This window comes from Aspergillus heteromorphus (genome assembly GCF_003184545.1).
Source record: "Aspergillus heteromorphus CBS 117.55 chromosome Unknown BO70scaffold_1, whole genome shotgun sequence".
NCBI lineage: Eukaryota > Fungi > Ascomycota > Eurotiomycetes > Eurotiales > Aspergillaceae > Aspergillus > Aspergillus heteromorphus.
Genome location: NW_020290406.1, coordinates 846,969 through 872,673, shown reverse-complemented (window position 1 = coordinate 872,673; position 25,705 = coordinate 846,969). Strand labels below are relative to the sequence as shown.

The following is a 25,705-nucleotide window of genomic DNA, read 5'->3' as shown; positions in this document are numbered from 1 at the left end:
CCAGCCAGTCATGTAATACATACAGGCTAAGCCTTCGAGAAGCCTTCAACCTAGTATCCGGACTGTCCAGTTGCCCGAGTGCGACCGGGGCGGTGGAATGTTTTCGCGGGACAGCTCCGGCAGCAGCTCCGCCCTCCGCGCTTCACCACCGGAGCTTCATTCAGCCCTCCTCCCCTCGCCGCTGTTTGTCGCAACTCCCTCTCCCTCTCCCCTCTCTCCATCCCGATCCCCCATCCTTCTCAATCACGCCCTCCTCATGATGTCCACCACCACCGCGACAGCCACCCAGAGCTCTCGCCCGTACGTCCTCCCCCGCGACCTCGCAGTGTCCAGCCCACTCACCTGCCTGCTCCCACCACTGACCTGACCTGACCTGACCTGACCACCACACAGTCCCATCGCCCCCAAAGACTTCTCCGCCCAACAACCCAACACCATCCGCCTCTACCCCCTCTCCAACTACACTTTCGGCACCAAAGAGACCCAGCCCGAGGAAGACCCCTCCGTGCTGGCCCGTCTAAAACGCCTCGAGGAGCACTACGATGAACATGGCATGAGACGTACCTGCGAGGGCGTTCTGGTCTGTCATGAGCATAATCATCCTCATGTTTTGATGCTGCAGATTGCGAATGCGTTTTTCAAGCTGTACGTCTATCCTTTTCTTTACACTTACCTGCTCGATCGATTCTCCTTCTCCAACCGATATCGAATATCCTGAACGGCCTCAAACACCCCACACCCCCCTCAAACAATAGCCCTCCCCTCCCAAAACCAAATGCTAACCATGTTATTACTTGTCCACAGTCCCGGCGACTACCTCCACTTCGAAGACGACGAAGTCGAGGGCTTCAAGAAACGGCTCAACGAGCGTCTGGCGCCCGTCGGGTCGCAGTTCTCGGGCGAGGGCGTCAACGAGGACTGGGAGATCGGAGATACCTTGGCGCAGTGGTGGAGACCGAACTTTGAGACCTTCATGTACCCGTTTCTGCCGGGGCATGTTACGCGGCCGAAGGAGTGTAAGAAGTTGTATTTTATTCAGTTGCCGAAGAAGAGTGAGCTCTCCCCTCCTTCCCTTAGTACCCGTTTGTTTTCTTTTCTGTGGTTGGGAGATGGTTGGGATGGTGATGGTGATGGTGGGGATTGTACTAACACATGGTGTCAGAGGTCCTCTCCGTCCCCAAGAACATGAAACTCCTCGCCGTCCCCCTCTTCGAGCTATACGACAACACCGCCCGATACGGCCCCCAGCTCTCGGCCATCCCGCACCTGCTGTCGAGATATAACTTCGAGTTCGTGGATGAGAACGATAACGTGGTGGCCGCGACCCCGGGGACGCCGCTCCCGGGACACCAGATCCCGCGCACGAAGGTGCTGGCGGGCGATGGCCAGGATGAGGGCATGGCGGATTATAGCGCTGAGGGGGAGAATGGGGCCATTGCTTAGATGAAGAGGGATGAGGACCCCTGTAGCTGGCGTATGCTACGGATGAACGTGCCTCTCGGTCATGGTCATGGCTTATCTGTCTGCACTGGCCCTGGCTATAGCCTGAAGGATCATGCGTGCGTGCCGTGCTGTGCCTGGGATATGTGCCCTGCCCTGCCCTGCTCTACTGTGCTGTGCTTGAAGGATCAGGACGTCCGATTATTCCCCGTGCCGGTCGGAATGGGATGGGACGCGTGCATGGTATGGTCTAGGCAGGCTGCAGGCTGCAGGCTACCCCTGCTGATCGGGGCAGGTGATTTTCTTCTAGCCTCTTTATTCTCTTCCCGTTTTCCTTTTTTTTTTTTTTTGTCTTTTTTGTTCTCTTCATCAAAAGAGATGTGGTGGTGCTTGCATGCTTGCTGTGTTGGGGCGTTTCGAGGAGCGAGTTGTCTACTTACTTCTTTCCTTCCTTCCTTCTTTCCTTCTTCTTTTTTTTGTTTGTCGTGTTAGCTACTCTATTTAGGAATATCGGAATTTATCGTCTATGAGAATGGGATATGGATGTGGGAGATGAACATACTTATTTTGTATGTTGTTAGTTAGTATCTTGTGGTAAGTCTAGGCAGCCTATTCACCTACCTACAGGTACTATAGGTAGTAGTAGGGTAATCCTGTAAACATACATGCACGGGACAAGAGCCTAGCACAAGGCAACCAACCAATCCGTATAGTACTGTACTACTCTTTCTCACAGCAGGCTGCATGGGACATGGGACATGGGACATGGTGGCAGAGGGGGGGGGCACAGGGGCCCTCCCGGACCTTCAGCATATATGCAGTACTACTAGTACTAGATTAGTTGTATCACATGAAAGCCCTAACCTACCACAGTTCTTGACTTCCGCACATTTATTCATATTCATATTCATATTCATATCCATCCATCCATTCACTCATCCATCAAAGTCGATTCCTCATCCGCTGTACCGTTCCTCGTCAGGCAGCCAGCATGCCAGTATTCCTCGGCCCCTGTCTAGTCTGAGAGTAGTATGATGGTTCATGTCATATGATACGATAGCTACAGTACAGCAGAGGAGAGTACAGTAGAGCAGCGCAGAGCAGCGCAGAGAAAACAGGGGAAAGGAATGAGAAGAGAACAGGGTATATTATCCTCCTCATCCTCCTTCTGCTTCTGCTTCGCCCCCCGGCCCTGTCCTTGCCCTCCCTGCTTTTGGCCCCAGAGGTCTCACTCAGTCACCACACTCACACCTTACACCTTACACTTTACACCTCCCCCCCCCCCTCCCCCCCTGATCCAAGTTGTAGGTCGTGGATTGTCTATATTGTATTGTGTAGGTGACAGGTGACAGGTGATACCGAGGAACCCAGCAAGCACCAACCCAACCTAACCCAACCAGTCCGAGTACGAACGGCACCTGCACCAGCACCAGCACCAACACCCGCATCAGCATCAACAAGGTAAAGGGTAAAGAAAAGGCCAGGTTAGCGTTACATCCGACTTCTCCGGCACACGGACACTGCACTGCACTGCGGGGGGGGGGGGGGTGATGGGGCACGATGAGGGCCGTGATAGGTTGGTTGGGCTGGGGTCGGGATGCACCCCGCAGCCGGTGGCTTGGAGGTGATGGTCTGGTCTTGAGGGGGTGGGACTGTGGGTGTGAGTGAAATAGAAGAGGAAATAAATTGGGTACTATCTATTTTGCGGAGTAGACTTGTGGTTAGTGCGGTAGGTTCTTCGGGTTTTGGGGGTTGGTGGGGGACAGGAGCTAAGTATAGGAACTGACTGACTGACTAGGCTGGGTAGGTTGGGAGGGAGGGAGGGAGGGAGGGAGGGAGAGAGAGAGATGGATGGATACTACTATCTAGTAATCCGTAGGTATAGTAGTTGTTGAAATTGAATTATATTGCACCAGTCTCGGCATTATTCATGACTGACTACTCGTTAGTAATACTGGTGCTAGTCCCACTGTTGACTACTCACTACCCACCCACTATCACTAACACTGTTACGCCCCCAGAAGGGTATGAACAATCCGGGGGTTGTTGGCGCGCGTTCAGTATAGGCACGACCTACCCTACCCTACCTTTACTATATCGCTGGCTCGCGCCGATCACAGCACGAGCAATCAGTCAAGTCCCCCAGCCAGCTCAAACCTCTCAGCACGTGAAAAATCATGCACCACCGCTTTGTTTACCTCCCAATTTACCTCGGTGAACCACTCCCCTCCCTGCTACTTCCCACCCCTGTCTATATCCTTCGCTCTATGCGCAATGCCGCGCTAGTTCGAGGTACCGCCGTTTCTCCGCCTGTCGATCGCCAACACCCCGTCACGCTGCCGTCCGATTACTTTAATAGACTTTCTTTTGGTCCGATGTCTCCACCGGGGCAGGCGTTCGGGGGACGTCCGGGTCATGACGATTCTCTCTCCCCTGCTGGTTGTAGAGGGCGCACCGGACCCGATCAAGGGATGGGTGGCAGGATGAACGGGAGGCATGTTGGTCCCGCCGGACAAACATGCTAGCTCACTGGGTCTTGGTCCGACTCTTGGGAATGCGGCCTGACTAGCTATCTGTCTGTCTGTCTGTCTGTCTGTCTGGACTGGCTTACCCCGCTCGGAACTCGTGAGGATATTGGTTGTTGGGTATATATAGAGAGCTGGATACGATGATTGTTGCTGCTCTTGTGTTGAGTTGCTGAGTCGTGGATTTCCCCCCTCGTTTGGCTGGCTATATATCCTGCAGAATGTTCTCTGGTCGGTTCTGTTTCAGTGTGCTGGCCACGGCGACGGCCGTGTTGGGGGCGACAGTGCAGCTGGATGCTAGAGGTGAGTGTCTGTTTATCATTTATCAGCGTTTAAAGTGAGGATGATGCTGACGGAATAGACGTCACGGCCACGGCCCTGACCCAGCTGGATCTGTTCGCGCAATGGTCTGCCGCGGCCTATTGCTCAACCAACCTCGAAACCGACGATATCAGCGTGACGTGCGCGGACGATGCCTGCCCATCCGTCGAGGCGGCCAGTACGGAGATTCTGCTCGAGTTCGATGAGTATGTCCCCCGTCCCGAGACAAAGAACATGGCTGACGGGCCCAGAACCAATGACTACGGCGACACGGCGGGCTTCTTCGCCGTCGACAGGACGAACGAGCGCCTGGTGGTCGCGTTCCGGGGCAGCCGCACGCTGGAGAACTGGATTGCGGACCTGACCTTCGTGTTCGAAGACATCGACGATATCTGCAGCGGGTGCAAAGCCCACGAGGGCTTTTGGAAGTCGTGGGAAACCGTCGCAGACACCCTGACCAGCGAGATCGAGACCGCCATGACCACCTACCCCGGGTACACGCTGTATTTCACGGGACATAGTCTGGGCGGCGCCCTGGCGATGCTGGGCGCGACGGCGTTGCGGACTGCAGGGTATACCATCGAGCTGGTGAGTTTCGATCTGTTCTGCTCCGAGTGAGGGGAGGGGAGCGCGCTGACGGCAGTAGTACACGTATGGATGTCCGCGGGTCGGAAACTATGAGCTGGCCGAGTATATCACGAGCCAAGGCTCAGGGGCGAACTTCCGCGTCACGCATCTGAATGATATCGTCCCCCGTCTGCCACCTATGCTTCTGGGCTACAGCCACCCCAGCCCGGAGTACTGGATCACCAGTGGGACTCTGGACGCGGTGACGGCGGACGACATTGAGATCATCGAGGGGATCGACTCGACGGCGGGAAATGCGGGTGAGGCGACGGAGAGTATCCTGGCTCATCTGTGGTACTTTTTTAGCATTGCGACGTGTCTGTAGGGGGGGATGTTCGGACGTGGTGGGGCGTTGTATGTAGTGTTGTATATAGGGGAGGGGAGGGGAGGGGAAAGAATGAAGCAAAGCGAAGTCGAAGTTCATTACGTAGCGGGGGGGGGGCGCGCCGAACCACGTGTGGTGTCACCTTCTCCTCTTCTTCCCACAACTTTTGCTCCTCAACTGCAACTTCAACTTCTCCCTCCAACAACCCGGCCAGTCCACCTCCTGGCTGTCTGATTCACGGCCGGCCCTCCACCTACCAATAGGGGAGACCCTCCGACTCCCGAGACATTCGAAACATTCGAAACGCAGCCACTCCCTCCCACTTCCTCGTTCACCGACCGGCCATCCCCCGTCAGCGATCGCCCCCGTGCAGCCATGGTCGCTGCCCAGTCGGCCTGATTTGACGCTCAATTGACCCCGTGGCGTCCCTTTATCTCGACCAGCATATGCTCACGACCCTCTCCTCCCCTCCGAACCCTCCCCCCCGCCGCCCGCCATGTTATTCTTCCGCAGCGGCGTCCAGAGCCCGCGCCGGCGCAACCAAGAAAAAGCCATCCTCTGCACCATCCTCATCGTCTACGGCCTATACTTCCTCTTCTTCGCCGGCAGTTCCGACCCGAAGCGCGTCGAGACCGCCGCCGTGCAGGGAGGCCCGCACCGGGACTCGCGGTCGGGGCGGGCGTCCCCGTCCGCGTCCGCGTCGCGGCAAGCCCAGACCACCAGCAAGGAGATGGTCGTGGCCAGCATGAAGGGCGAGGATGTGTCCTGGCTGTACGAGTCGTTTCCCGACTGGCATAAGAGCGTGTATGTGGTCGACGACAAGAATGCGCCGTTGACCGTGAAGTTGAATAAGGGGAGGGAGTCGATGGTGTATCTGACGTGAGTGACAGGCGCAGCAGGAGGTGACCGTCAACCATTTAGGCCGAGCTGACAATGTTATTGACTTAGTTATATAATTGACAACTACCACAACCTCCCTGACTCGATCCTGTTCATTCACTCGAAACGATACCAATGGCACAACGACGATCCGTACTACGACGGGGTCCCCATCCTGCGCAACTTCCAGCTCCCCTACCTCCAGAAACAGGGCTACGTGAATCTGCGCTGCGCGTGGGTGCTGGGCTGTCCGGCGGAGATCCACCCGCTGACGGACTCGCATCGCAACGACGTGCACGCCGGCGAGTACTTCAAGACCGGCTTCATGGAGCTGTTCCCCGGCGTGGAGGTCCCCGAAGAAGTGGGGGTTTCGTGTTGCGCGCAAATCGCCGTGACCAGCTGGAAGATCCGCCAGCGCCCGAAGAGCGACTACGAGCGCTACCGGAAGTGGTTGGCCGAGACGACCCTGCCGGATGATCTGAGCGGGCGCATTATGGAATACTCGTGGCATAGTATGTGATTCCAACGGACTGCTGGTGATGGTGGTGCTAACTGTAGCAGTGATCTTTGGTAAGGGCCCGGTGTACTGTCCCACGGCGGAGGAGTGCTACTGTAAGGTGTTTGGGCTGTGCGATCTGGACTGTCCGACGGAGGGAGACTGCGCTGGTCGCTATGTGCTCCCGCCGTATTCGTCGCTACCGAAGGGGTGGCCGTATATTGGCTGGAAGGGTCAGAAGCAGGACCCGAGTAAGGGGCTTCCGGAGGCGTGATGGGATTATACATTATGATGATGCCTGTGTGATTGCATACATGATCGTGTGTGGTATTGCATGTGTGATTACCAGTGGTATATCTGTGGTGATTACATGTATAATCCTTGTGGACTATATGGTGGTTCTCGTCTACTGGGAGTAACTGGTTGCCATGGCCAGACAGGCGTCGGTGGCAGTATAGTCGGCGCCAATGGAGCTCAGCATGCGCTGACAGTGATGGATGATGCTTAGCCATTCCATCCCACGCAGGATGCGGGTTGATATCGACACTTTCATCCCAGGAGGGAGACCGGGCAACGGGAGCCGGTCAGATGTATTATACTATTATTCTCTGAAAGTAGTAATCTATACCCAACTTTATTCTTCATCTATACCAGTACTATTATACAGCTGCCAGCGGTGGTACATTTCCGCCCGCCGACGCCGGCCTCGGCCCGCAGTCTTCCTCCCCACACCGCATCGCTAACCTCCCTCAACTCCCTCCCTCCCTCCCTCCCTCCCTTCCACCACCACCATCCCCTCACACCACCACCACCACAACACCAACCAAAATGCTAATAATCGGCCTAACCGGCTCCATCGCCACGGGCAAATCCACCGTCTCCGCCCTCCTCTCCAGCCCGCCCTACTCCCTCCCCATAATCGACACCGACCTGCTGGCCCGCAAAGTCGTCGAACCGGGCACGCCCGGCTACGCGTCCATCCTCAGCCACTTCCTCCCCTCCACACCCGACCTGCTCCTCCCCCCGCTGGACGCCAACGACCCCTCCTCCCCGCGGCCCCTCAACCGCCCCGCCCTCGGCCGCCGCGTCTTCGGCACCTCCCCGTCCGCCATCGCCGCCCGCACCACCCTCAACCAAATCGTGCACCCGGCCGTGCGCCGCGAAATCTACAAAGCGCTCCTCCACTACTACGTGCGGGGCCACTGGGCCGTCGTGCTCGATGTCCCGTTGCTGTTCGAGTCCGGGATGGATGTCCTCTGCGGGACGGTGGTCGTGGTGGGGGTCAGGGATCCGGAGGTGCAGATGCGGAGGCTGAGGGCGCGGGATGCGCATTTGAGTGAGCGGGAGGCGATGGATCGGGTGAGTAGTCAGGGGGATGTGGCGGGGAAGGTGCACAGGGTGGGGTTGAGGGGTGAGGGGAGGGGGTTGGTGGTTTGGAATGATGGTGATAAGGTGGATTTGGAGGAAGAGGTGAGGCGCGCGATGAAGGTGGTTAGGGGCGGGAGTCCGGAGTGGTGGGCGTGGGTTTTGTTGTTGTTGCCCCCGGTGGGGGGGTTGGTGGCTGCGTGGAATTTGGGGGTTAATTGGTGGGGGAGTGGGAGGGGGAGGAGGAAGGTGAAATTGTGAGGGAGGGAGGGGTATGTATGTCTGTATGTCTGTATGTATGTATGTATGTATGTGTTTATCTTTGGGATTGGGATTGGGATTGGGATATAAGGTATGAGGTGCAATGGAGATGGGATATGATGGAGAAGACGGGGGTGGAAGGTGGAAGAAGTAGGTGAGGTACTAGTAGATTGGTTTGTATATACCACCAGTCACTACCTTATGAGGTTTCTTTGTGACGCAGGCTCAGGCTTCTTCATGATACGCGCTTCTTTCATGACGGGGCACTTTCTTCATGGCGGAGATTCCTTTCATGACGCTGTCTTACGATGCTGCCGCTGCTGCTGCTACTTCACTGTGTAGAACCAGGCTGCATGCCCCCATCTCGCTTCCTGAGACCAATTCTGTACGGTCTCATTTCGCTTGCTGAGTCGTCGTGAATGCTGAGTCGGCGTGAAATTTGCGATGCGGGCTCAGGGCTTTTGGGCGACTGTTCGCACGCTGCGCCTTCCTGGATGGATTCATCTCCATGCGCCGCACGCAGCAGTTGTATACATCTCTCTCTCTCTGCATTGCGGATTGCGGTGCCTACGTTGAGAATTACAGTGTCTATATTGAGGACTATAGTGTCCACGTTGACGACTACAGTGTCTAAGATAGTTGTAAGTGTTCACAACGGCACCTCTTCTATATTGATGCAATTCTGACAGACTAGGCTTCAACCACAGCGTACTGCCTACTACCCAACCCACCGCAGACAAGATGTTCCTCTGTTGCGACGATAGAGATTACTGGGTGGAGAGAGATGAGCGCGGGCCGCGAGTGTGCCGTAAGTCGTCTGACAGCAGACGCTCCTCTCTCCCCCCCAATATCCATCATCGAGGCTACGACGACGGATATCGACGGACCCGCCAGCCATCGCGCGAGCACCATCGACAGGCCCGGAGACCGGCTCATGACTATATCTATCACCCCCCTCTCCGGCGCGAAACCTACGAGGAGGTGATTCGCCCAGTTCATCGCCCCGTCTATCCCCCCGTTCACCTGCCCCCTCGTCCCCGCGTGCGCGCTGAGTACTCTGTCCCAGACGGATCCGAATATGGTAAGTGCTGCTTCCGGATTCTGAAGGGCCTGGCTAATGGTATTAGGGCACTGGGTGGCTGAGAGCGAGCTTATCGATCTTGGCAAGAAGGCCTGGGCGGAGAAACATGGACGCGAGCTGAGAAAGTCTAGCGAGTGGCCTGTGGAGCGGCGCGGCAGTCAGAGGGAGCAGTATGGACCTCGCGAACCTGACAGCGTCCGATACAAGGACCGCGAGGTGAGAGAGCAGCGTGATGTTCGCCAGGCGCCGCGATTTGTGGAGAGAGACGTGATGGAAAGAGTCCTGGTGCCGAAGGGCAACGCCGTCAACGTCAAGCCTCGAGACACCACCTGGTATGGGGTGTACAACCCGGAGTATCCGCGCCCAATTCTGAAGACATCAGCCCCCGTCCAGCGCCCCAGAGAGGTGCCCGAGCATGTCAGGGCGGATGCCAGTTTCTGGTGATAGTCGAGAGCATGCACCCATCTCCAGCGAGTCCGAGGGATGCGAATTAATGAACGAGAGGCAGCGTGAGCAAGAAGATGTGAAGGCTGCGATGAGAAATGAGAAAAAAAGTATCTATTTATGTTTGCGCTTCTTTTGTTTTTTGTCTTCACCCCCCATGGTCGATTGTCGGCCGCCTGAGATGCTTGTGAGTTGCGATACTTTAACCCGCGATGTCTTGCTTTCTTTTTTAGTTTCGATGTCTTCTTCGTTTACTTCTTCTCCAGTCTAGTTGATGTTAGAGCAGCTCACTCGCGCAATGTTATGAACTTACTGCAGTCTTCTTCTTCCGCTTGAAATTCCCATAGGCCTGTCGACCCCCGCCGGCCAGGTCGTCGTCGTCGGCGTCGAGCGACTCGTCCGCCACGACAAACGGCGGCGGCGCATACTCGACCGGGCTGGCAGCGTAGTCGAGCACCCACTCTGTGTCCCCCGAGTCCAGGGCCTGGCGGGACAGAGCTTCCCTGCGCTTCTCTTCCTCCTCCGCCAGGGCAGCCGAGATCGCATCCAGGTCGGACTGGGGGGTGCCAATGGGACTTTCGCCGGGTCCGGTGGAGAGTCTCTGTCGCTTGGGGGTGGCGATCTTGGATTCTTCGGCGGAGGCGGGCTGGGAGGGCTCTTTGGCGGCATTCGTAGCGGCAGCGCGTTGCATGAACTGGCTGGGTTAGCATGGCAGATCAATCGAGAACGAACCGGCTCATACCTTCATCGTCAGCAGACGCGAAGACATGGTCTTCTCTGGCTTTGCGCCAGAACTGGGAGAGCCACGCATGATGCTGCTGTAGTGAATGACCGGGGAGTTGCAACGAAGCGAAAAGAAAAAAAAAAAAGAATCTGCACGACGATAAGTTACTAAGACTTCCGTTCGACAGCGAGCGACCAGCAAAAGCGCGACGATTGCAAAGCAGAAATCCCGCGCGGCAGAAAGCCACCGCCCGCCCGGCAGGAAGGCCGCCGATTGGCCGGCCAAGCGCAGCAGCTCCGAGTCCGCAAACTGGAAACCTCATCCAACTCTCTCCATCCCGACCTCTCGCCTCCGCCGCCTCCGCCTCCTCCGCCTCATCCCGCCATTGCTCCTCCGTGTCCCATCCCCCGGGCTCCAATCCTCACCTTCACCATGTTGCCCTGCGTTCGCGGCCGGGTCGCGGCTCTCTCTTCCGCCTGGACCCCGCGGTTCGTCGCCCGCGCCTCCTACTCGACCACCGTGCCTCGTCTCTCCGAGAACTTCATCCCTGCCAACAACCCGACCCCGCCCACCCCCAAGCCCAACGTCTCCGGCACCAATGCCACTCCCGTCGACTCCATGGGCGCCCACGATGCCCCCCTGCGTGAGGAGCCCGAGGTGGCCGAGCGCCTGCGTCACCTGCAGGCCCCCAACCGGGCCACCACCTGGGCGGCCAGCCAGCAGCCGAAGGAGCAGGCCATGACCGGTCCTCGCTTCGAGCAGACGATAATGGAGATGCAGGTGCGAGACGCCGCCAGAAAATAAACACCCCGCCAGCCAAGATACAGTACTGACATCATCCCCAGCCCCAACCCCTGGCCGCCATCGAGCTCATCCACAAGCAGCCCGTTCGCTGGACGAAAAAGCGCGTCGTCAGCTGTGACGGCGGCGGCGGTCCCCTCGGCCACCCCAAGGTGTTCATCAACACCGACAAGCCCGATATCGCCACCTGCGGCTACTGCGGCATTCCCTTCGTACGTCCGGATAAAACCATTGACTCAACTGTTCTGACATGCTAACGATCGATAACAGGCCCACGAGCAGCACAGAGCATACCTCCAGTCCCTCCCCGCCACCAGCTACCCCCTCGAGCCCACCGGTGATGCCGCGGAGGTGAACGAGAGCCAGCGCGTGACCGAGGGCGGGCTCGAGCAGCGGTAGGTTGGTTTTATTGGCGTTGACGATATTTTCCTTTGAGTTTTAGCCCTCTGGCTGTTGTACAGATGTACCAGGCAATGAAGTTCGATTGAATTGTGATTTTGGGATATAGTATCCGTATCTGTGTCTGTATCCGTATTCCGTATTGATGTCCACCAGCCTGTCATATATGCTTTTACACTACATATCACAGGCTATAGTATTCCTATAGTCTACCCCACCATCATCATCACCACCATCATAACCAAAAAGTCACGCCTTCTCCCCCTGAATCGTAGCCACCACCTTACGCGAGTGCTTCGCCGCGCGAAACTCCAAATACCAAATCCCCTGCCACGTCCCCGTCGCCAGGCGTCCATTGGAGATGGGAATCGAAACCGAAGCCCCGATCAACGCCGACTTGATATGCGCCTATCAGAATCGTTAGTCTAGATTCTCAGCCTCCTGATCTCCCTCCCACCCAACCCAAGCCAAGCAAAAAAAAAAAAAAAAAAAAAAAAAAGAGAGATGATTGGGGGGAAAACAAACCGGCATATCATCCTCCCCCTCCGCGGAATGCCTATACAGATTGCCCTTCTTATCGTACGGCGCGATGCGGTCCAGCGCGTCACTCATGTCGGCGCGCACATCGTCATCCCAGTTCTCGTTCAGCGAGAGCGCGCAGCTGGTGTGCTGCACGAATAGGTTCAGGATGCCGACCTTGTAGTTGCGCAGTTCCGGCAGCTCGGAGATCACTTGGTCGGTTATCAGGTAGCTGCCGCGCGAGCGCGCGGGGAGGGTGAATGTTTTTTGGGTCCAGGACATTTTCTTTCTTTGGTAGAGGGGGGGGGGGCTGTGGGTGGTTAGTTGGTTGTGTTTTGGTGCGGGGTTGATTGGTTGGTTGGTAGATTGAGTGGAGGGGAGGGAGGGGAGGGAGGGGAGGGAGGGGAGGGAGGGGAGGGAGGGTTGGATGGGGATTTGGGAGGGGGTGATTGCGGTGGAATGGGAACGTACTTCGAGGGTAAGTAATTGTAGATGTGTAGGTTGGGCCAGTGGTGGTGATGAGGAGGTTTTAGAGTAAAAGGTGGTGAGGAATTTCGGTGTCCAGTGGGGAACGGCATCGACGTCATGCAGCCCGCGCTGATGATTTATCGCTGCACCACCACCACAGGCTGGACGGTTTAACCCAACCATCCTATCCAATTATCCAACTATCCAGCTATACTTCTCCATACACACATCTCTATTAACTGACTACTATACCTAGTATCTACACTCAACCAGCAGCACATACCCCCATCTGCACAAAGGGCGGATTACTCGTCGCGGACCCCCAATTGGCACTCCCCAGCGCCTTCCCCGCGGCCGTCGAATTATCCGCGCGAATCTGCTGGCCCTGTTAGCATACATGCAATTTCACATATTCCACATATTTCACATCGCGCCAGAAGCAGCGCAGCACAACAACACCACGGAGTAACCACTAACATAATACCTCTCCTCGACGAAATGCCACCAGTCCTGACCGCGAAACGCCGTATCGAGCGACTGACTGAGCGGATCCACCCAGACGGTATTCCGGGTATCGAAGTGCGCGTGTTTCGACCACGAGACATACACCTTCGGATGATCATTATTCTGGACCCCGTCAGGCAGCCTGGCGCTTCCAGCGAGGATTTGCGCGCTCGTCAGCGTGTTGTGGATACTTCCCCAGGGCAGATTGTGGTAGCCGCTGTGGGCTGAGAGGAGGGCGCGCGATGGCGCCCATGTGCGGTTTGCGTTTCGGGTGTGGATGACGATGACTCGTTCCCAGTCGCTGGTCACGATCAAGTTAGACCGGTGGATAACTCTTGGTTGTCACTCACCCGACCCGACCCGACTGGCTGGGGTTGCATAGATTGGTTGGATGGATCAGCGCAGGCGCAGGCGCAGGGCAGGCTCACTAGTCATGCCCGGTATCAATCAAATCCAACACCTCGGCGCCATCTTTCTCATAGAACAGGTTATACACCACCCGCACCTCGGACTCGCTGCACCTCGCGAACGTGTAGTAGATCGGGAACGCGGGGCCGGGATGGCCGCGCTCCACGCCCGGCTTGCGGCATTTGCATCCGACGTCGGGGTACTCGCATTGCGGCGCTGCGGGGGTGCGGTGCCTCGCGTCGTAGATATCTGACGCGTTTGGGGTGCCGCCGAACGCCCACGTGGGGTAGCAGGGTGGTTGGTTGACTGCTTGGCTGAAGAACCAGAGAGGGGCGTATCGGGTTGCGAGTGAGACGGCGCCGTGGCTGATGAGGCTGTTCATCTCATTGTCGGGGATGGTGGTCACGGCTGCGGTGGACGTGGCTGTCGCTAGGAGGGCTAGCACGGTGTGTCTGGTTTGTGGCCACATTGTTGTGTTGTGATTCATGGTGATTGGGATTGGGGGTCATCCCGGGAGATGTGGTGAGCCATGACTTGACTGGCTTCTTATAGTCGATGAGGTCTTGATGAGGTTGCGGGTAGGCTGACGCCGTGCATTCCAGGGTGCTGAAGAATTCGGGACTGGGGAGTCGGACATCGTATCGTGCCGGATCTGCATGCAGGGTCTTTGGCGCGGGTCCTAGGGCTGAGCTGTCAGGTGCTGATGTCCGGGGATATAGATGATAGTCATCCCATGGCCACGGCCGCATGACCCCGATTATTCTGGAATGTCATATGTCCCGAGAAATTCTTGCTCAGCCCCTCAACTGATATGGAAAGGGAATTTCCCTGCTGACCATGACCGATGTAGAGTCAGAAACGCAAAAACGCGGTTCTTTCTTCGGGTTATCCTGCCGCTCGGGTTTTATTTCACTGATGGGATATCCAGATTGGAGCCACGGCTCCGGGACGGGGACTGGGACAGGGACTGGGACACAGTACTAGTCAAGTCAAGTCGAGATTCATGCTCCAGGTTAACCTTACGCATGCGTGTCTGTCAGACCTTCTTTCAGGGTGTGGTATGGCAAGTATCTACACTACACCGACGACACCACGCGGCGTCTGCAGCCGACTCCAGCCATCCAGCCATCTAGTCATCTAGTCATCCAGTCATCTAGTCCAGTCATCTAGTCTGTGACCACCCCCCCCTCATCATCCAACCGATCACTCTTCCCATCTAGCCCCGACCACTTCGGCTTTCCGTCTGGGATATCCACGACCCGCTGCCCGTAGAAGATATGGCAACTACATCACCACCACCATCAGCATCATTATCAACAGTCAGCCGGAAAATCTCCAAACACCAACACCCAACCAACCAGAACGAAAAAGAGAAGAAAAGAAAAGAAAAGAGAAAACTCACTCAACCTCAAACGCCCCCTCCACCCATCCCTCCCCTCATCGCGTCGCACAAGCACGCTCTGCAGCGCCATCGGGAAAAGCAAACACACATTGCGGCCCTCGTCCATAATCGGCGTCTGACAAACACGGCAATGCACCTTCGTGGGCAGCTTGTGTTCCGTTGTGTTGTGCGACGACGAGTAGAAGCTCAGGCCTGATGCGCCGCGGGTGAATGTCAGGTCGGTTTTGTGGAATATGGCGGCCCATTGGAAGGGGGCGCCTGGGGAAAGGTCAGTCGGCTAGGTAGTGGGGTGGAGTGGGGTGGAGGGGAGGGGAGGGGGTAGTGGTAGTGGTAGTAATAGGGTTTGGCTCGGGTTGGGAGTGGGTGGGAGTGGGATGTGGATGTGAGTGGATGTGAATGTGCATATAATTGTGCATATAAATGTGTATGTGGATGTATGAATGTGGATGTATGTATATATGAAATAAATAAGTGCACCGCCACCCACCATGCATCACCTGACATCCCCTACAATGACAGAACTTGGCCTTCAGGGGCCGCTCCCGGCTTAACTGGTATGTGACCTGCCCGCACTGGCATCTTCCGCGCCATTTGGCGGGGCGGAGTTCGGAGGGGGGCGGTGTGTTGTAGGGGGGGTGGGTTGTCCAGTCGGTGTTGGTGTTGGTGCTGGTGTTGGTTTCTGGGCTGGGGTTATGGTCGGGATTGTGGTTGGAGTTGTGGTCGTGGTTAGGGTTGGGGTTGGAGGTGGAGGTCATCGGGGGCGGGTTGCTGATGACTGGGCCGGGGAGGGGAGAGCCGCTGTATTGCGATGTCATTTTTAACAATGTAGGATAGTATAAGTATAGAGCTGTGGAGTGGAGTGGATGGGAGTGGCAGGTGAGATCAGGTCTGGGTCTGGGTCTGGGTCTGGGTGTGGTGTGATATGGTAGAGGACGGGAATTAAGGGTCAATGGTCGTGTCGCGTAGTCTTATGCTCAAGAGACAGACTATGACAGTATGATAGTAGATGGACAGTTTCACCTCCTCGTGTTCTATTTATCCGTCTGCTGGATGGTGGCTGGGATGACGGATGATGTCATGGCGATGTAGCCAGTCTGGCCTACTTGTTGGATTGCGATCGGATGGACCAGACAGGGATGAGCTTAATTTGAATAGATACCCTGTGGAGTGTAGACAGTAGATGTCATATCTTGGTCTAATGATACCTGATAGTGGGTATTCCATCCATGGTTCACCCCCCCCTCCCTTCTGCAAAGAGCCCTATCCATCCTCCTTATAGACCGTCCCCCATCTCACTTGAATCAACAACTCCCCCCCACAACCAAAACAGCCACATCATGCGCCCCCAACCGAACACCATACTTATTCCGCACACACCCCAAATCATTCCCCGACCAGGCATCCCGCACTCTGAACCCCCTACTCCCGGCCGCATACGCATCCTCAAGCTCGGGAATCTCCTTCCAGTACGCGGTACGAGTTTGCGTCGTGTCCTGCGTGTTCAGCATGACCACCAGCGTGCCGTTCAGAGCGGGCGATGGCCCGGACCAGTACTCTGCTGGGTGGACGGGGTCGAAGGTCCAGTCGGCGTTGTAGCCCCATTTGTAGGGGTAGGCGGGGCGGCCGACAGCCGGGTCTTGGTGGAAGGTGAGAAGGTAGGTGTTGCTGAGGATGGTGAGGTGGGAGGTGTCGATTGTGTCCAACTATAGATAAATATTCCTGTTAGTGTTGTTCTTGTTGTTGTTGTTGTTGTGGCCGTCATAATGAATATATACATGTAGTATGTATCTATGGGTGGGTTTAGCAAGGGCATACCGGCGTCCCAATAATCAGCGGCGCCTTCATGGCCGCCCACAAGGCGAAATGCGCGCGGTTCTCCGCCAGAGTCAGGTTCCCGTTGCCGACCTCCAGCATGTCGGGGTCCGGGTAGCCGTAGTAGTTGGCGTAGTTCATGAGGAAGGAGTTTTCGTTGGCGATTTCGGCGATGCGGGACCAGTAGGCTGTTCCCCATGTCCCATACATATGTTTAGTATTGCGTACTTTCTCTGTCTGGTGGCGAAGATGGGGGGAGGAGGATCGGGCGTATGTGGGGTAGGATAGGAATTATTATACGTGAGAGCAGGGTGTAGGAAGAGGGTATCTTGAGACGCGATTCCGATTGAAGAAAGAGAGGTAGACAAACGCGTGATATCCCCACTCATCCGCCAGGAATTCCCCGTCGCATTGCCCCAGTCATTCACATCCGCCTGGCCCCAATCACACAGTGAGTAAAGGATGGTGCGGTTCACCGATTCCAGCGCGTTGCGCATGCGCTTGTACCGCTTTGCGGTCGTCGATGTCGCCCAGTTGTACCCCGCCGGGGCGGCGTCCGTCAGGTTCACGCAGGTGCCGTTGGGGAAGAACGAGCCGTCGGTGCTGTCGGGGACGCAGTAGGTGTATTCGTCTGTGAGGTTGGTGGGGACGCCGCAGTTGTCGTATTTCAGGTCTGTTTTATTTTTTTGTTAGAGATGGATTGCTGAAGGGGGGGGGGGGAAGAGGGGGGAAGGAGGGATGTACAGTCCACGCCCCATTCGGCGAAGGCCTCGGCATCGATGTTTTCGTAGCCGAGACTGGCGGGGTAGCCGGCGCAGGTGGTTGTCCCGGCACCTGGATGGTGTTAGTATTGCTGTATAGTAGGAGATCCGTGGCGGTGGTGGAGCATACTGCTGTAAATCCCCAGCTTCAGCCCCAGGGCATGCACCTGGTCTGCCACGCCCGAGATGCCATCGGGGAATTTGTCCGGGTCGGGGATGATGCGCTGCGTCGTGGGGTCGCGGCCGGATTTGACGGACCAGCAGTCGTCGACTGGTTGCATTAGTTTGTATTCAAGGATATTGAAGTGGGGAGGGGTGTACTATTGATGTATTCATATCCCAGACTCTTCAGTCCCAGATTAACGACCTCGTTCGCTGCAGTCAGGATCTTGTCGGCGTCGATCTCGCAGTTATACGCGTTCCACGAGTTCCAGCCCAGAGCAGGGGCGCGACCCTGCTTCCATTAGCCGACTTGATCAAGAACTAGCTGACTTTTCTTTCCAAAAAAAACTTGGTTGGTATCTTGAAACTGCAGCCATATGCATACATACCACACCATCCGGACGAAGCAGAGCATCAGCCCCAGCCAGGAGCAGGAAAGAAGGGAGAATCCACCGCATCTTGTTTCGAGTCATCGGCTAGTCGCCGGTCAGTTCAGCGAGGGATGATCCTCGCCCTTCTTAAGTACTTTCTGGCTCGATTCGTGCGGGGAACCCCGCCAAGCCTGCATGCCCTGCGATCTGCAGGTTACCTCACTAGTTGTACCAGTAGTAGTACTCCGTCAGACAGGCATATTTAGCCTATTTGGCGCATGTAACATCGCATGGTGGTGCGACTTTGGCCCCCGGGATTGTTCCTGGTGGCGGGGGACTGGGCGTGGTCCGTGGAAGAAGGGGTTAGGCATTCTTGCATGGGACGATTGTTCCTCTACTCCGTATGCAAAGGATGGGACTTCCAGTTCTGGATCCTCTGTGGTCTGTTTCTCGGGTTTGGGGATGATGACGGTTATCTCATCGCATGTGACTGGGATATTGATTATTGACTCTGTCTGAACTGAGCGACACTGTCATCAAGCAGCAGCTTGAAGAAGCAAACACAGTCTGACGCGGAATACCACCACCTCAAGGCTGGACGGGACGGCGACAGCCGAGGACCATATGATAACGATGGACGGGCCCTGATCGATAGCTCGTCAGACCGGCGGATCAGACCTTCACCTGGAATAAATGCGCCAATCGGTGGCGAGACGCTAACATTGTTTGCTTGGCCGAGGTTGATGACTCCCCGCGAGCCCTAATTTGTGTCTGAGTCCAAGTGTCTGTGATCCCGGCAAGGCCGTGCCTAGAACATCTCTCAGCTGCGGAGAGGGAAAGACAAGCCTCGATCCGGATGCCATGCAATACACAGTAGTATGTCGGAATCGTCGGATCATGCACAACCGGTTTGGTCCTACAGTGCACCAGAGCGCCTCACTTTTCAAACAGCAGATCCTAGTGTCCAGATGGGTAACTCTTCTTTTGGTTCTACGATGCTGTGGTGCACATTTTGCACTGATTTATAACTATGTTGTCTTCAGACTACAAAAGGACGGTATGAACCATTCCATCAAATTAATCATCCCTCAGCCAGTAGATGTTTGACTTCATATTCTGTGTAGAAAATAAACCCTGCCGTATACAGGCCCTTTCGATTCCACCCGCTAACATGCGAGAAGAATAATATAGTATTTCCCTGCTTGCAAATTATTCCATCTCATGTTCTTTGTCCATCTCGTATTCTGCCTGGAGATCATTTACCTACATCATTCGATTTGAATACTCGAATTCGATACAAACTCGGTTCGCTAGCCTCAAGGGGCGTATTTCAGCGGGCGGCGTGATGATGGGAGCCCTAGACATTGTCATAGTGTTCCGGGTTCTGTTAATTGAAACTGGTCGAAAGTTGTGTTTGAACGCACTGGTTGAGGCCAACCCATCTCTTTGCCGCAGCATATCATAAATCTTGGAAAGCTCTTCATGAAGAAAGAACTCCAATGCTCACGATGTGTTCGATCGACGAAATTGCCTCTTCGTCCCTGGTATCGCATGTACAGCCGTCAAAATCAAGATCTGCTTTCTATGATGTCATGCTGATTTGAAATTTAGAAATATCACCCTGCCCTCACTCAGATCCTCACATAAAATACTGACGCAAACCTCACCCAGGCCTCACTGGAGATGGAAACTTTAGGCTGCACCACGTGACCAGTGCCGGGTTTATATACCCATATACTGATAACAGGCACATCTTTCCTCTTTTCTACCCCAATCAGACAGCCACCATGTCGATCTCAACATCTGATCTTACAAGCCTGAGTTCGTCTGCTTCGGGTTTTGTCGAACAGGAGGTCCTTGAGAAGCTACATAGGTACCGTCCTAAAGATCCCAAGGATGATACGGTGAAAGTCCTCCATGCTTTTCTCGAGCATCTTGGAAAGGACGGTAGAGAAAATCTACTTGAAGATTTGCACTCACTCCAGACAGATGAAGAAATAAACCAACACGCGACTACTCTTGTCGAGGGGCTGTTATTTCCGTTGAGAGCCCACTCGAAAACTCCATCCATCACCATTTCCGCCCGGTTTGGAGTCGAGGACTCCATCGAGAACATCGCTGCCGCACTGGACGAGCCGGCAGCCAGAAAAGATCAAACCTGGCTCAAAACGGCCTGTCTGAGGCGTGACGACTACAAATGTTGCCTAAGTGGTGCTAGGGATCCTGCGCACAAACGCAATTCCACTGAAATCATCGATAGGACAAATTGCGCCCACATCATTCCCTTTTGCATTGGAAATTGGACCAACGAGACAGAGCAAAATGCGGTCGCGAAAATCTGGGTCAGTCTAAATCGATGTTTTCCATCCCTGAGGAGCAGAATAGGCTTGACACAAAGCTCGATTAACGAACCTCGAAATGCCATCACTATGACTCATGGGCTTCATGTGTATTTCGGTACATTCGACTTTGCGCTCGAGGCTCTCAGAGAACCCAATTCGTACCGGATCAAAGTTTTTGATCCCCAACACGCATTTGTGAGAACCCTGCCGTCGTCTGGTATTGTCACATTTGAGCAGCACGATGCCAGATATCAACTTCCTAGCCCAGAACTTCTATTTGTACATGCCACGATAGCAAAGATCCTGCATGCTACTGGAAAAGCGCAGGAAGCGGACAACATCTCCAGGGACAAAGACAGCACTGGCGTCATGGCCAGAGATGGCAGCACTGATATCACTCGACTACTGTCAACGACTTCCATTGGGTTCGCTTACTCCCAAATCAAAGATCCTCACCCTAGCAATGTTCACGCTCGTCCGGCTACTATGACAGACGATGGAACACAGAAGGGTCGAAAGCAGCGATCAATCAACAAAAAGAAAGAGAATGTTTCCTGAAAACTTTGATTTTTATTCAGAAAACATGGAAGATAGTTCATATGCCATAGCCACACAATCAGAATTAAATCTTTTATTCTGCCACATTTGACATAAGAAAAGCACACATTTCCAACAAGATGGAAAGAATAGTCTATATTTAGACGTTCAACATCCAAGATATACAGCACCCATTTTATACACCATTGCAGCTCTCATCAGATGCAGGCTCTACACACTTTTTCAAATCAATCACGAGTCTGGCTTATTCCCTGCCTACGATTTCTGTTATAGAAGCGGACGATGACTGGAATATGAGTGGGGAATGATGTGACAGAGCTGTCAAGGGAGCTAGCTCCCTACCTCACCACCTGTTGATGTTTGATGCCCGATGGGATCATCTCCGGGCCGCTCCACTCTCCATCCTCGGGAACTGACTCGACGACGCCCCGCCTGCGAAAAAAAAAACCCCCCCCAATTCTCCCAAATTTCCCGAGCACGCAGAATTTTTTAGACTTCGGTCGCGGCTCTCCACGAGGCTCTAGGCTCCAACGCGTCTGGTGGGGCGCATATACGAGGGACGAACCTAATGGGCGAGGATGACGTTCTAGCGTTCCTTGCTTTTCTGGAATCTCGCGATGCGATGCGATGCAGCTGCGGCCCCTTGTTGCGTGCGAGAGGACATCTACTACAGGATTGGCCCACCGCGCTTTGGATATGTGAAACATCTGCACCGTCGTCCCATCCCCTTTTCGGAACCGATGATGAAATAGCCCTACCCTCCCTCCTGCTGGGACTGCTGGCGGGTACCGCAACCGACTAGATACCCGGGCCGATAAGGTTGGGTTGGGCTGGAACCAAACTCTGCTCGCTCCCTTTGGAACCTTCAAAAGTCTTCAATTGTCCTGATTTCTGAAGACCGGAGCGTCTGCTGGTCGTGTCCTTCAACCCCTTGTTGCAGCCGTCGGAGACCAGCGCATTCAGCAGGCCTGTTTCGCAACATGCCGAACACGATCCTCTCCCAGCGGGCTCGCGATGTCGCGTCCGCATCCAACAACCTCATGTGGGACATTATGCGCAACCCATGGTGTCCGACGACAAAGCCCAATGGCTATGTCAACGTGGGCGTGGCGGAGAACGCGCTGATGCACGACTACCTGCTGGATTACATCAACACCGAGCTGGATCTTCCAGCCAAATACCTCACGTACAACGACGGGGGCATCGGGTCAGAGCGCCTCCGACGCGCCGTGGCAGGCTTTCTCAACAAACATCTCCAGCCCATCCAACCGATCACCGGCGACGACGTCGTGATCACCAACGGGGTCTCCGCCGCCATCGAGCACGTCTCATGGGCCTTCACCGACCCGGGCGAAGGGATCCTCCTAGGAAGACCCTACTACGGCACCTTCATCCCGGACATGTCGCTACGGCCCGGCGCCGTCGTCGTCCCGGTCGAATTCGGCGACTGCGACCCCTTCAGCCTGCCCGCCGTAGACCGATACGAGGCCGCACTGCTCGAGTTCCAGCAAAAGACCGGCCGGAAAGTCCGAGCCCTGATGCTGTGCCACCCTCACAATCCCCTCGGACGCTGCTACCCCCGGAGCACACTGGTCCAGCTCATGCGACTGTGCCAGAAGTACCACATCCACCTCATCAGCGACGAGATCTACGCGCTCTCCGTGTGGGAAAACACCGTCGACCCGCAACCCGCCGCCGTGGCCTTCGAATCGGCCCTCTCCATCAACACCTCCCGGCTCATCGACCCCAGCCTCGTCCACGTGCTCTGGGGCATGAGCAAGGACTTCGGCGCCAACGGCCTGCGAATCGGCGCCATCGTCTCCCAAAACAACCCGGCCCTCCACCTCGCCCTCAAGGGCGCCTCGCTCTACAGCTACCCGTCCTCCGTCTCCGAACACCTCGCGTCCCTCGTCCTCGAAGACACCTTCTTCACGAGGCGCTACATCCAGCTCAACCAGCAGAAGCTGTCGGAATCGTACGCCTTCGCCGTCCAGCACCTCCGCAGCCAGGGCATCGAGTACGCGCCGGGCGCCCACGCCGCCTTCTTCCTCTGGGTCAACCTCGGCCTGAAGTATCGCAAGCTGCACCCGGTAGAGACGGCGCAGATGGACGGCGATGCGATCGCCGAGAAGGTCATGGAGCTGCTTCTGCGCCGGAAGGTCTTCCTGGCCACGGGCGCGCTGTTTGGGTCCGAGTGTGGCGGGTGGTTCCGGATCGTGTTTTCCCATCGGAGGGAGTATCTCGAGGAGGCGCTGTGGAGGATCGTGCTGGCACTGAATGATGTATAAACCTGTCCTCTTTTCTTTCTGATGTGATATTTCATGTATTATTATTATTATTACTATTATTATTATAGACTTATTATTCCCATCCTGCTTGAATATACATGTTTTTTTTTTTTTTCTTTTTTTGTCTATTTTCTAGTCTATTTTTTTTTTTTTTTCTTTCTTTTTTCTTTCTTTTTATTTTTTTTTTTTCAAATCCCCTAGCTTTTCCTATACTTATATCTATATTTATGTCTATCCATTCCCACCACATCGTTCCAATCAAACTAACGCTCACCTTGGACAAAGACACAAAACAGCCATAAACCTCCCAATTCCTCCACACATCCTACGCCCAATCACTCTGCACGGCATCAATTCAGTGTATCCCTCCAGCCTCGCAGCACAATCCTACAGTATAAGTTCACCAAGCAACAGACGAAATACCATACAAGATAATGAATTGGCTTTTTTCAATTCAAAACATCTTACTTAGTATTAGTACTACACTATATATCTCTGAAGTCTGAACCACCATCCTCTCCCCAATTCAAGCCCATTATCTTTATCAGAAAACAATCGACAGAAAACAACTAACAGGAAGAAAAGAAAAATGCAATTGATGAAAAGAAGCGATGTACGATGTATCCCAAAACCAAGGTACCCCGCTAAGCCAAACCATCCATGATGATCCATCCAACAATCCAACTCCACGCAATGACTGATCAACTAAACTAACTACCTACCCTCAAACCTTCCCCCCACAACCCCTCTCAGCCTTCCTAACCCCAACCGCCAAATCCCCCAAGCACGGCGCAAAGAAGATCTTCCCCGATACCACGCCCCTCAAAGTGCCGATACTCACGACGATCCATAGAAGAACCACGCACAGGGAGATGATCTGTTGAGGGTTAGGATTGGTATTAGTAGCTGCATTTGCATGATCCTTTCATATAGATTCTATTCTATTATGGCTGTGGTAACGGGGGTTTGTATGTGTGTGTGTAGGTAGGTAGGGAGGTAGGTAGGTAGGTAGGTAGGTAGGTAGGTCGGTAGGTAGACAGCTATCTCAGTAGGTAGGTATATAAACTCACCGTCCCAAAAACAGCAAAAAACCTCGACGGCAGCTCCCTCCCCAGCTGACAACTACTCAGCGCAAAGGTGCCCAGCGGGAACGTGAAGCCCCACCAGCCGATATTGAACGGGAAGGTCTTGCAGTGGGCGATGGACGCGGAGGCGAAGAAGAGCCACACGAGGGCAAAGGCCCACAGGATGAGCGCGATCAGGAAGCCCACGGTGTAGAAGGTGGGGCCGGAGGAGCCTTCGAGCGTGTTGGTTTGGGGGAAGATGGTTTGTGCGGCGAGGCCGAGTTTCATGATCCTGTGGTTGGAATATAGGTATTAATGGTACTTTTCTTTCTCTCTCTTTCTCTCTCTCTCTCTCTCTCTCTCTCTTCTTTTTCAAGGTAAATGGGGATGAGGGGATGGGGAAAGACGCACGCATATCCGCCTTGACCCAGCGGACCTAACGGCAAAAAGACACTGACAATCACAGCGCGAGGCGGGAGCTTGTGCAGGGTGAGCCGTTGGAAGTAGATCGACATGACCATGAAAGCGAGAGGCATTCCGATGCCCCAGAGGACGTAGCTGGTGATGATTGTCCAGAGGGCGAGCTGTGGGTCCGGGAGGATGTCGGCGACGATGGCGCCGGAGGTGGAGGCCACCACGCAGGAGACGATCGGGAGGAGCCAGACGGCGGTCATGGACGATAGTTGGGTTTCGTTTCCGTGGTACATCCTGGCTTGTCAGGATGAAGATTACATTACATACTCGAGATGAGTTTTGGGGGGGGGGGGGGGGGGGGGGGGGGGCTTACATCAAGAAAGGAAGCGACAAAGCAATCAGAACAGAAATCACAGCATCAAATATCCACATCCCCCAGGCGAAATATCGCGCCCACTCCCCCCAGGCCGGTACGCACACAGCGCAGAACATGTTGATGATGGTCGCGAAGCCCATCGGAAACGTCCCCAGGAAGCAGGACTGCACTGGGTGTCTGATCATGGCGAGGAAGATCTGCGGATACAGGATGTACCGGAGGAGGGTGATGATCAGCCCTAGGAGAAAGAGAAGGGTGTTGAGTGCAAACACCACGATCGAGACCCAGTACAGCCAGATGCCGTTGTAAGGTAGGCTGTTTAATAATATGGACACCATCCCGGTGCCCATGATGACGGAGAACCATCTGCGTCGTGTGAGTAGTTGGGTTGGGATCCCTCGACGCAGTGGGGGTGGGAGTGGCAGTGGCAGTGGCAGTGACTCACGAGGGAGTGAAATGGCGGACCACTCGACGCCAGCCCACATCGTCGTTTGATGCAGGAGGGGGTGGATCTTGCGGCATGGTAAAAGATATTTGTTGTCGAGGAAGAGATGTGAGGTGTGAAGGG

General features: G+C 55.0%; 12 protein-coding genes across 12 annotated transcripts; 7 read left to right on the top strand and 5 right to left on the bottom strand.

Annotated features, from left to right (window-relative positions):
* Positions 1-176: 176 nt before the first annotated feature.
* BO70DRAFT_357373 (cleavage and polyadenylation specificity factor subunit 5) lies at positions 177-1,802 on the top strand. Its single transcript, XM_025542021.1, has 4 exons — positions 177-300; positions 394-645; positions 805-1,052; positions 1,163-1,802. The coding sequence occupies exons 1-4, from the start codon at positions 257-259 to the stop codon at positions 1,441-1,443; spliced, it is 825 nt and encodes a 274-aa protein (XP_025403975.1). The 5' UTR covers positions 177-256; the 3' UTR covers positions 1,444-1,802.
* Positions 1,803-4,186: 2,384 nt separating this feature from the next.
* On the top strand, positions 4,187-5,238 carry BO70DRAFT_282833 (lipase family protein; the record flags this gene model as incomplete). Its single annotated transcript, XM_025539058.1, has 4 exons — positions 4,187-4,268; positions 4,327-4,492; positions 4,538-4,874; positions 4,933-5,238. 4 exons carry the CDS (start codon positions 4,187-4,189, stop codon positions 5,236-5,238), a joined length of 891 nt encoding a protein of 296 aa, XP_025403974.1.
* Positions 5,239-5,443: 205 nt separating this feature from the next.
* BO70DRAFT_327268 (DUF3431 domain-containing protein) lies at positions 5,444-6,887 on the top strand (the record flags this gene model as incomplete). The annotated part of the gene is made up of 3 exons (XM_025540690.1): positions 5,444-6,117; positions 6,187-6,629; positions 6,679-6,887. The coding sequence occupies exons 1-3, from the start codon at positions 5,735-5,737 to the stop codon at positions 6,885-6,887; spliced, it is 1,035 nt and encodes a 344-aa protein (XP_025403973.1). The 5' UTR covers positions 5,444-5,734.
* Positions 6,888-7,406: 519 nt separating this feature from the next.
* BO70DRAFT_424962 (putative dephospho-CoA kinase) lies at positions 7,407-9,764 on the top strand (the record flags this gene model as incomplete). The annotated part of the gene is made up of 3 exons (XM_025547642.1): positions 7,407-7,949; positions 8,934-9,320; positions 9,367-9,764. The coding sequence occupies exons 1-3, from the start codon at positions 7,442-7,444 to the stop codon at positions 9,762-9,764; spliced, it is 1,293 nt and encodes a 430-aa protein (XP_025403972.1). The 5' UTR covers positions 7,407-7,441.
* Positions 9,765-9,821: 57 nt separating this feature from the next.
* On the bottom strand, positions 9,822-10,635 carry BO70DRAFT_5883 (uncharacterized protein). Its single transcript, XM_025548564.1, has 3 exons — positions 10,507-10,635; positions 10,078-10,458; positions 9,822-10,031 (listed from the first exon to the last, which is right to left on the bottom strand). Exons 1-3 carry the CDS (start codon positions 10,573-10,575, stop codon positions 9,879-9,881), a joined length of 603 nt encoding a protein of 200 aa, XP_025403971.1. The 5' UTR covers positions 10,576-10,635; the 3' UTR covers positions 9,822-9,878.
* Positions 10,636-10,826: 191 nt separating this feature from the next.
* Positions 10,827-11,790, top strand: BO70DRAFT_357368 (zinc-finger domain-containing protein). The gene is made up of 3 exons (XM_025542020.1): positions 10,827-11,268; positions 11,334-11,501; positions 11,560-11,790. Exons 1-3 carry the CDS (start codon positions 10,921-10,923, stop codon positions 11,686-11,688), a joined length of 645 nt encoding a protein of 214 aa, XP_025403970.1. The 5' UTR covers positions 10,827-10,920; the 3' UTR covers positions 11,689-11,790.
* Positions 11,791-11,937: 147 nt separating this feature from the next.
* On the bottom strand, positions 11,938-14,056 carry BO70DRAFT_282064 (YjbQ family protein; the record flags this gene model as incomplete). Its single annotated transcript, XM_025539035.1, has 5 exons — positions 11,938-12,096; positions 12,214-12,492; positions 12,959-13,051; positions 13,153-13,480; positions 13,608-14,056. 5 exons carry the CDS (start codon positions 14,054-14,056, stop codon positions 11,938-11,940), a joined length of 1,308 nt encoding a protein of 435 aa, XP_025403969.1.
* Positions 14,057-14,771: 715 nt separating this feature from the next.
* Positions 14,772-15,669, bottom strand: BO70DRAFT_276216 (GFA family protein; the record flags this gene model as incomplete). The annotated part of the gene is made up of 3 exons (XM_025538988.1): positions 14,772-14,871; positions 14,986-15,247; positions 15,477-15,669. Coding segments are annotated over 3 exons (555 nt in total), but the record flags the coding sequence as incomplete, so codon positions are not given.
* A 615-nt stretch (positions 15,670-16,284) lies between these two features.
* BO70DRAFT_357363 (glycoside hydrolase family 27 protein) lies at positions 16,285-18,198 on the bottom strand. The gene is made up of 7 exons (XM_025542019.1): positions 18,114-18,198; positions 17,884-18,016; positions 17,693-17,833; positions 17,546-17,635; positions 17,172-17,474; positions 16,805-16,989; positions 16,285-16,692 (listed from the first exon to the last, which is right to left on the bottom strand). The coding sequence occupies exons 1-7, from the start codon at positions 18,180-18,182 to the stop codon at positions 16,291-16,293; spliced, it is 1,323 nt and encodes a 440-aa protein (XP_025403967.1). The 5' UTR covers positions 18,183-18,198; the 3' UTR covers positions 16,285-16,290.
* A 1,579-nt stretch (positions 18,199-19,777) lies between these two features.
* On the top strand, positions 19,778-21,049 carry BO70DRAFT_357361 (HNH endonuclease signature motif containing protein). Its single transcript, XM_025542018.1, has one exon. It carries the CDS (start codon positions 19,883-19,885, stop codon positions 20,993-20,995), a length of 1,113 nt encoding a protein of 370 aa, XP_025403966.1. The 5' UTR covers positions 19,778-19,882; the 3' UTR covers positions 20,996-21,049.
* Positions 21,050-21,679: 630 nt separating this feature from the next.
* On the top strand, positions 21,680-23,290 carry BO70DRAFT_357360 (putative aminotransferase). Its single transcript, XM_025542017.1, has one exon. It carries the CDS (start codon positions 21,976-21,978, stop codon positions 23,281-23,283), a length of 1,308 nt encoding a protein of 435 aa, XP_025403965.1. The 5' UTR covers positions 21,680-21,975; the 3' UTR covers positions 23,284-23,290.
* Positions 23,291-24,007: 717 nt separating this feature from the next.
* On the bottom strand, positions 24,008-25,693 carry BO70DRAFT_375964 (TDT family transporter; the record flags this gene model as incomplete). The annotated part of the gene is made up of 5 exons (XM_025545099.1): positions 25,583-25,693; positions 25,135-25,503; positions 24,759-25,055; positions 24,354-24,639; positions 24,008-24,160 (listed from the first exon to the last, which is right to left on the bottom strand). Exons 1-5 carry the CDS (start codon positions 25,657-25,659, stop codon positions 24,008-24,010), a joined length of 1,182 nt encoding a protein of 393 aa, XP_025403964.1. The 5' UTR covers positions 25,660-25,693.
* Positions 25,694-25,705: the final 12 nt, after the last annotated feature.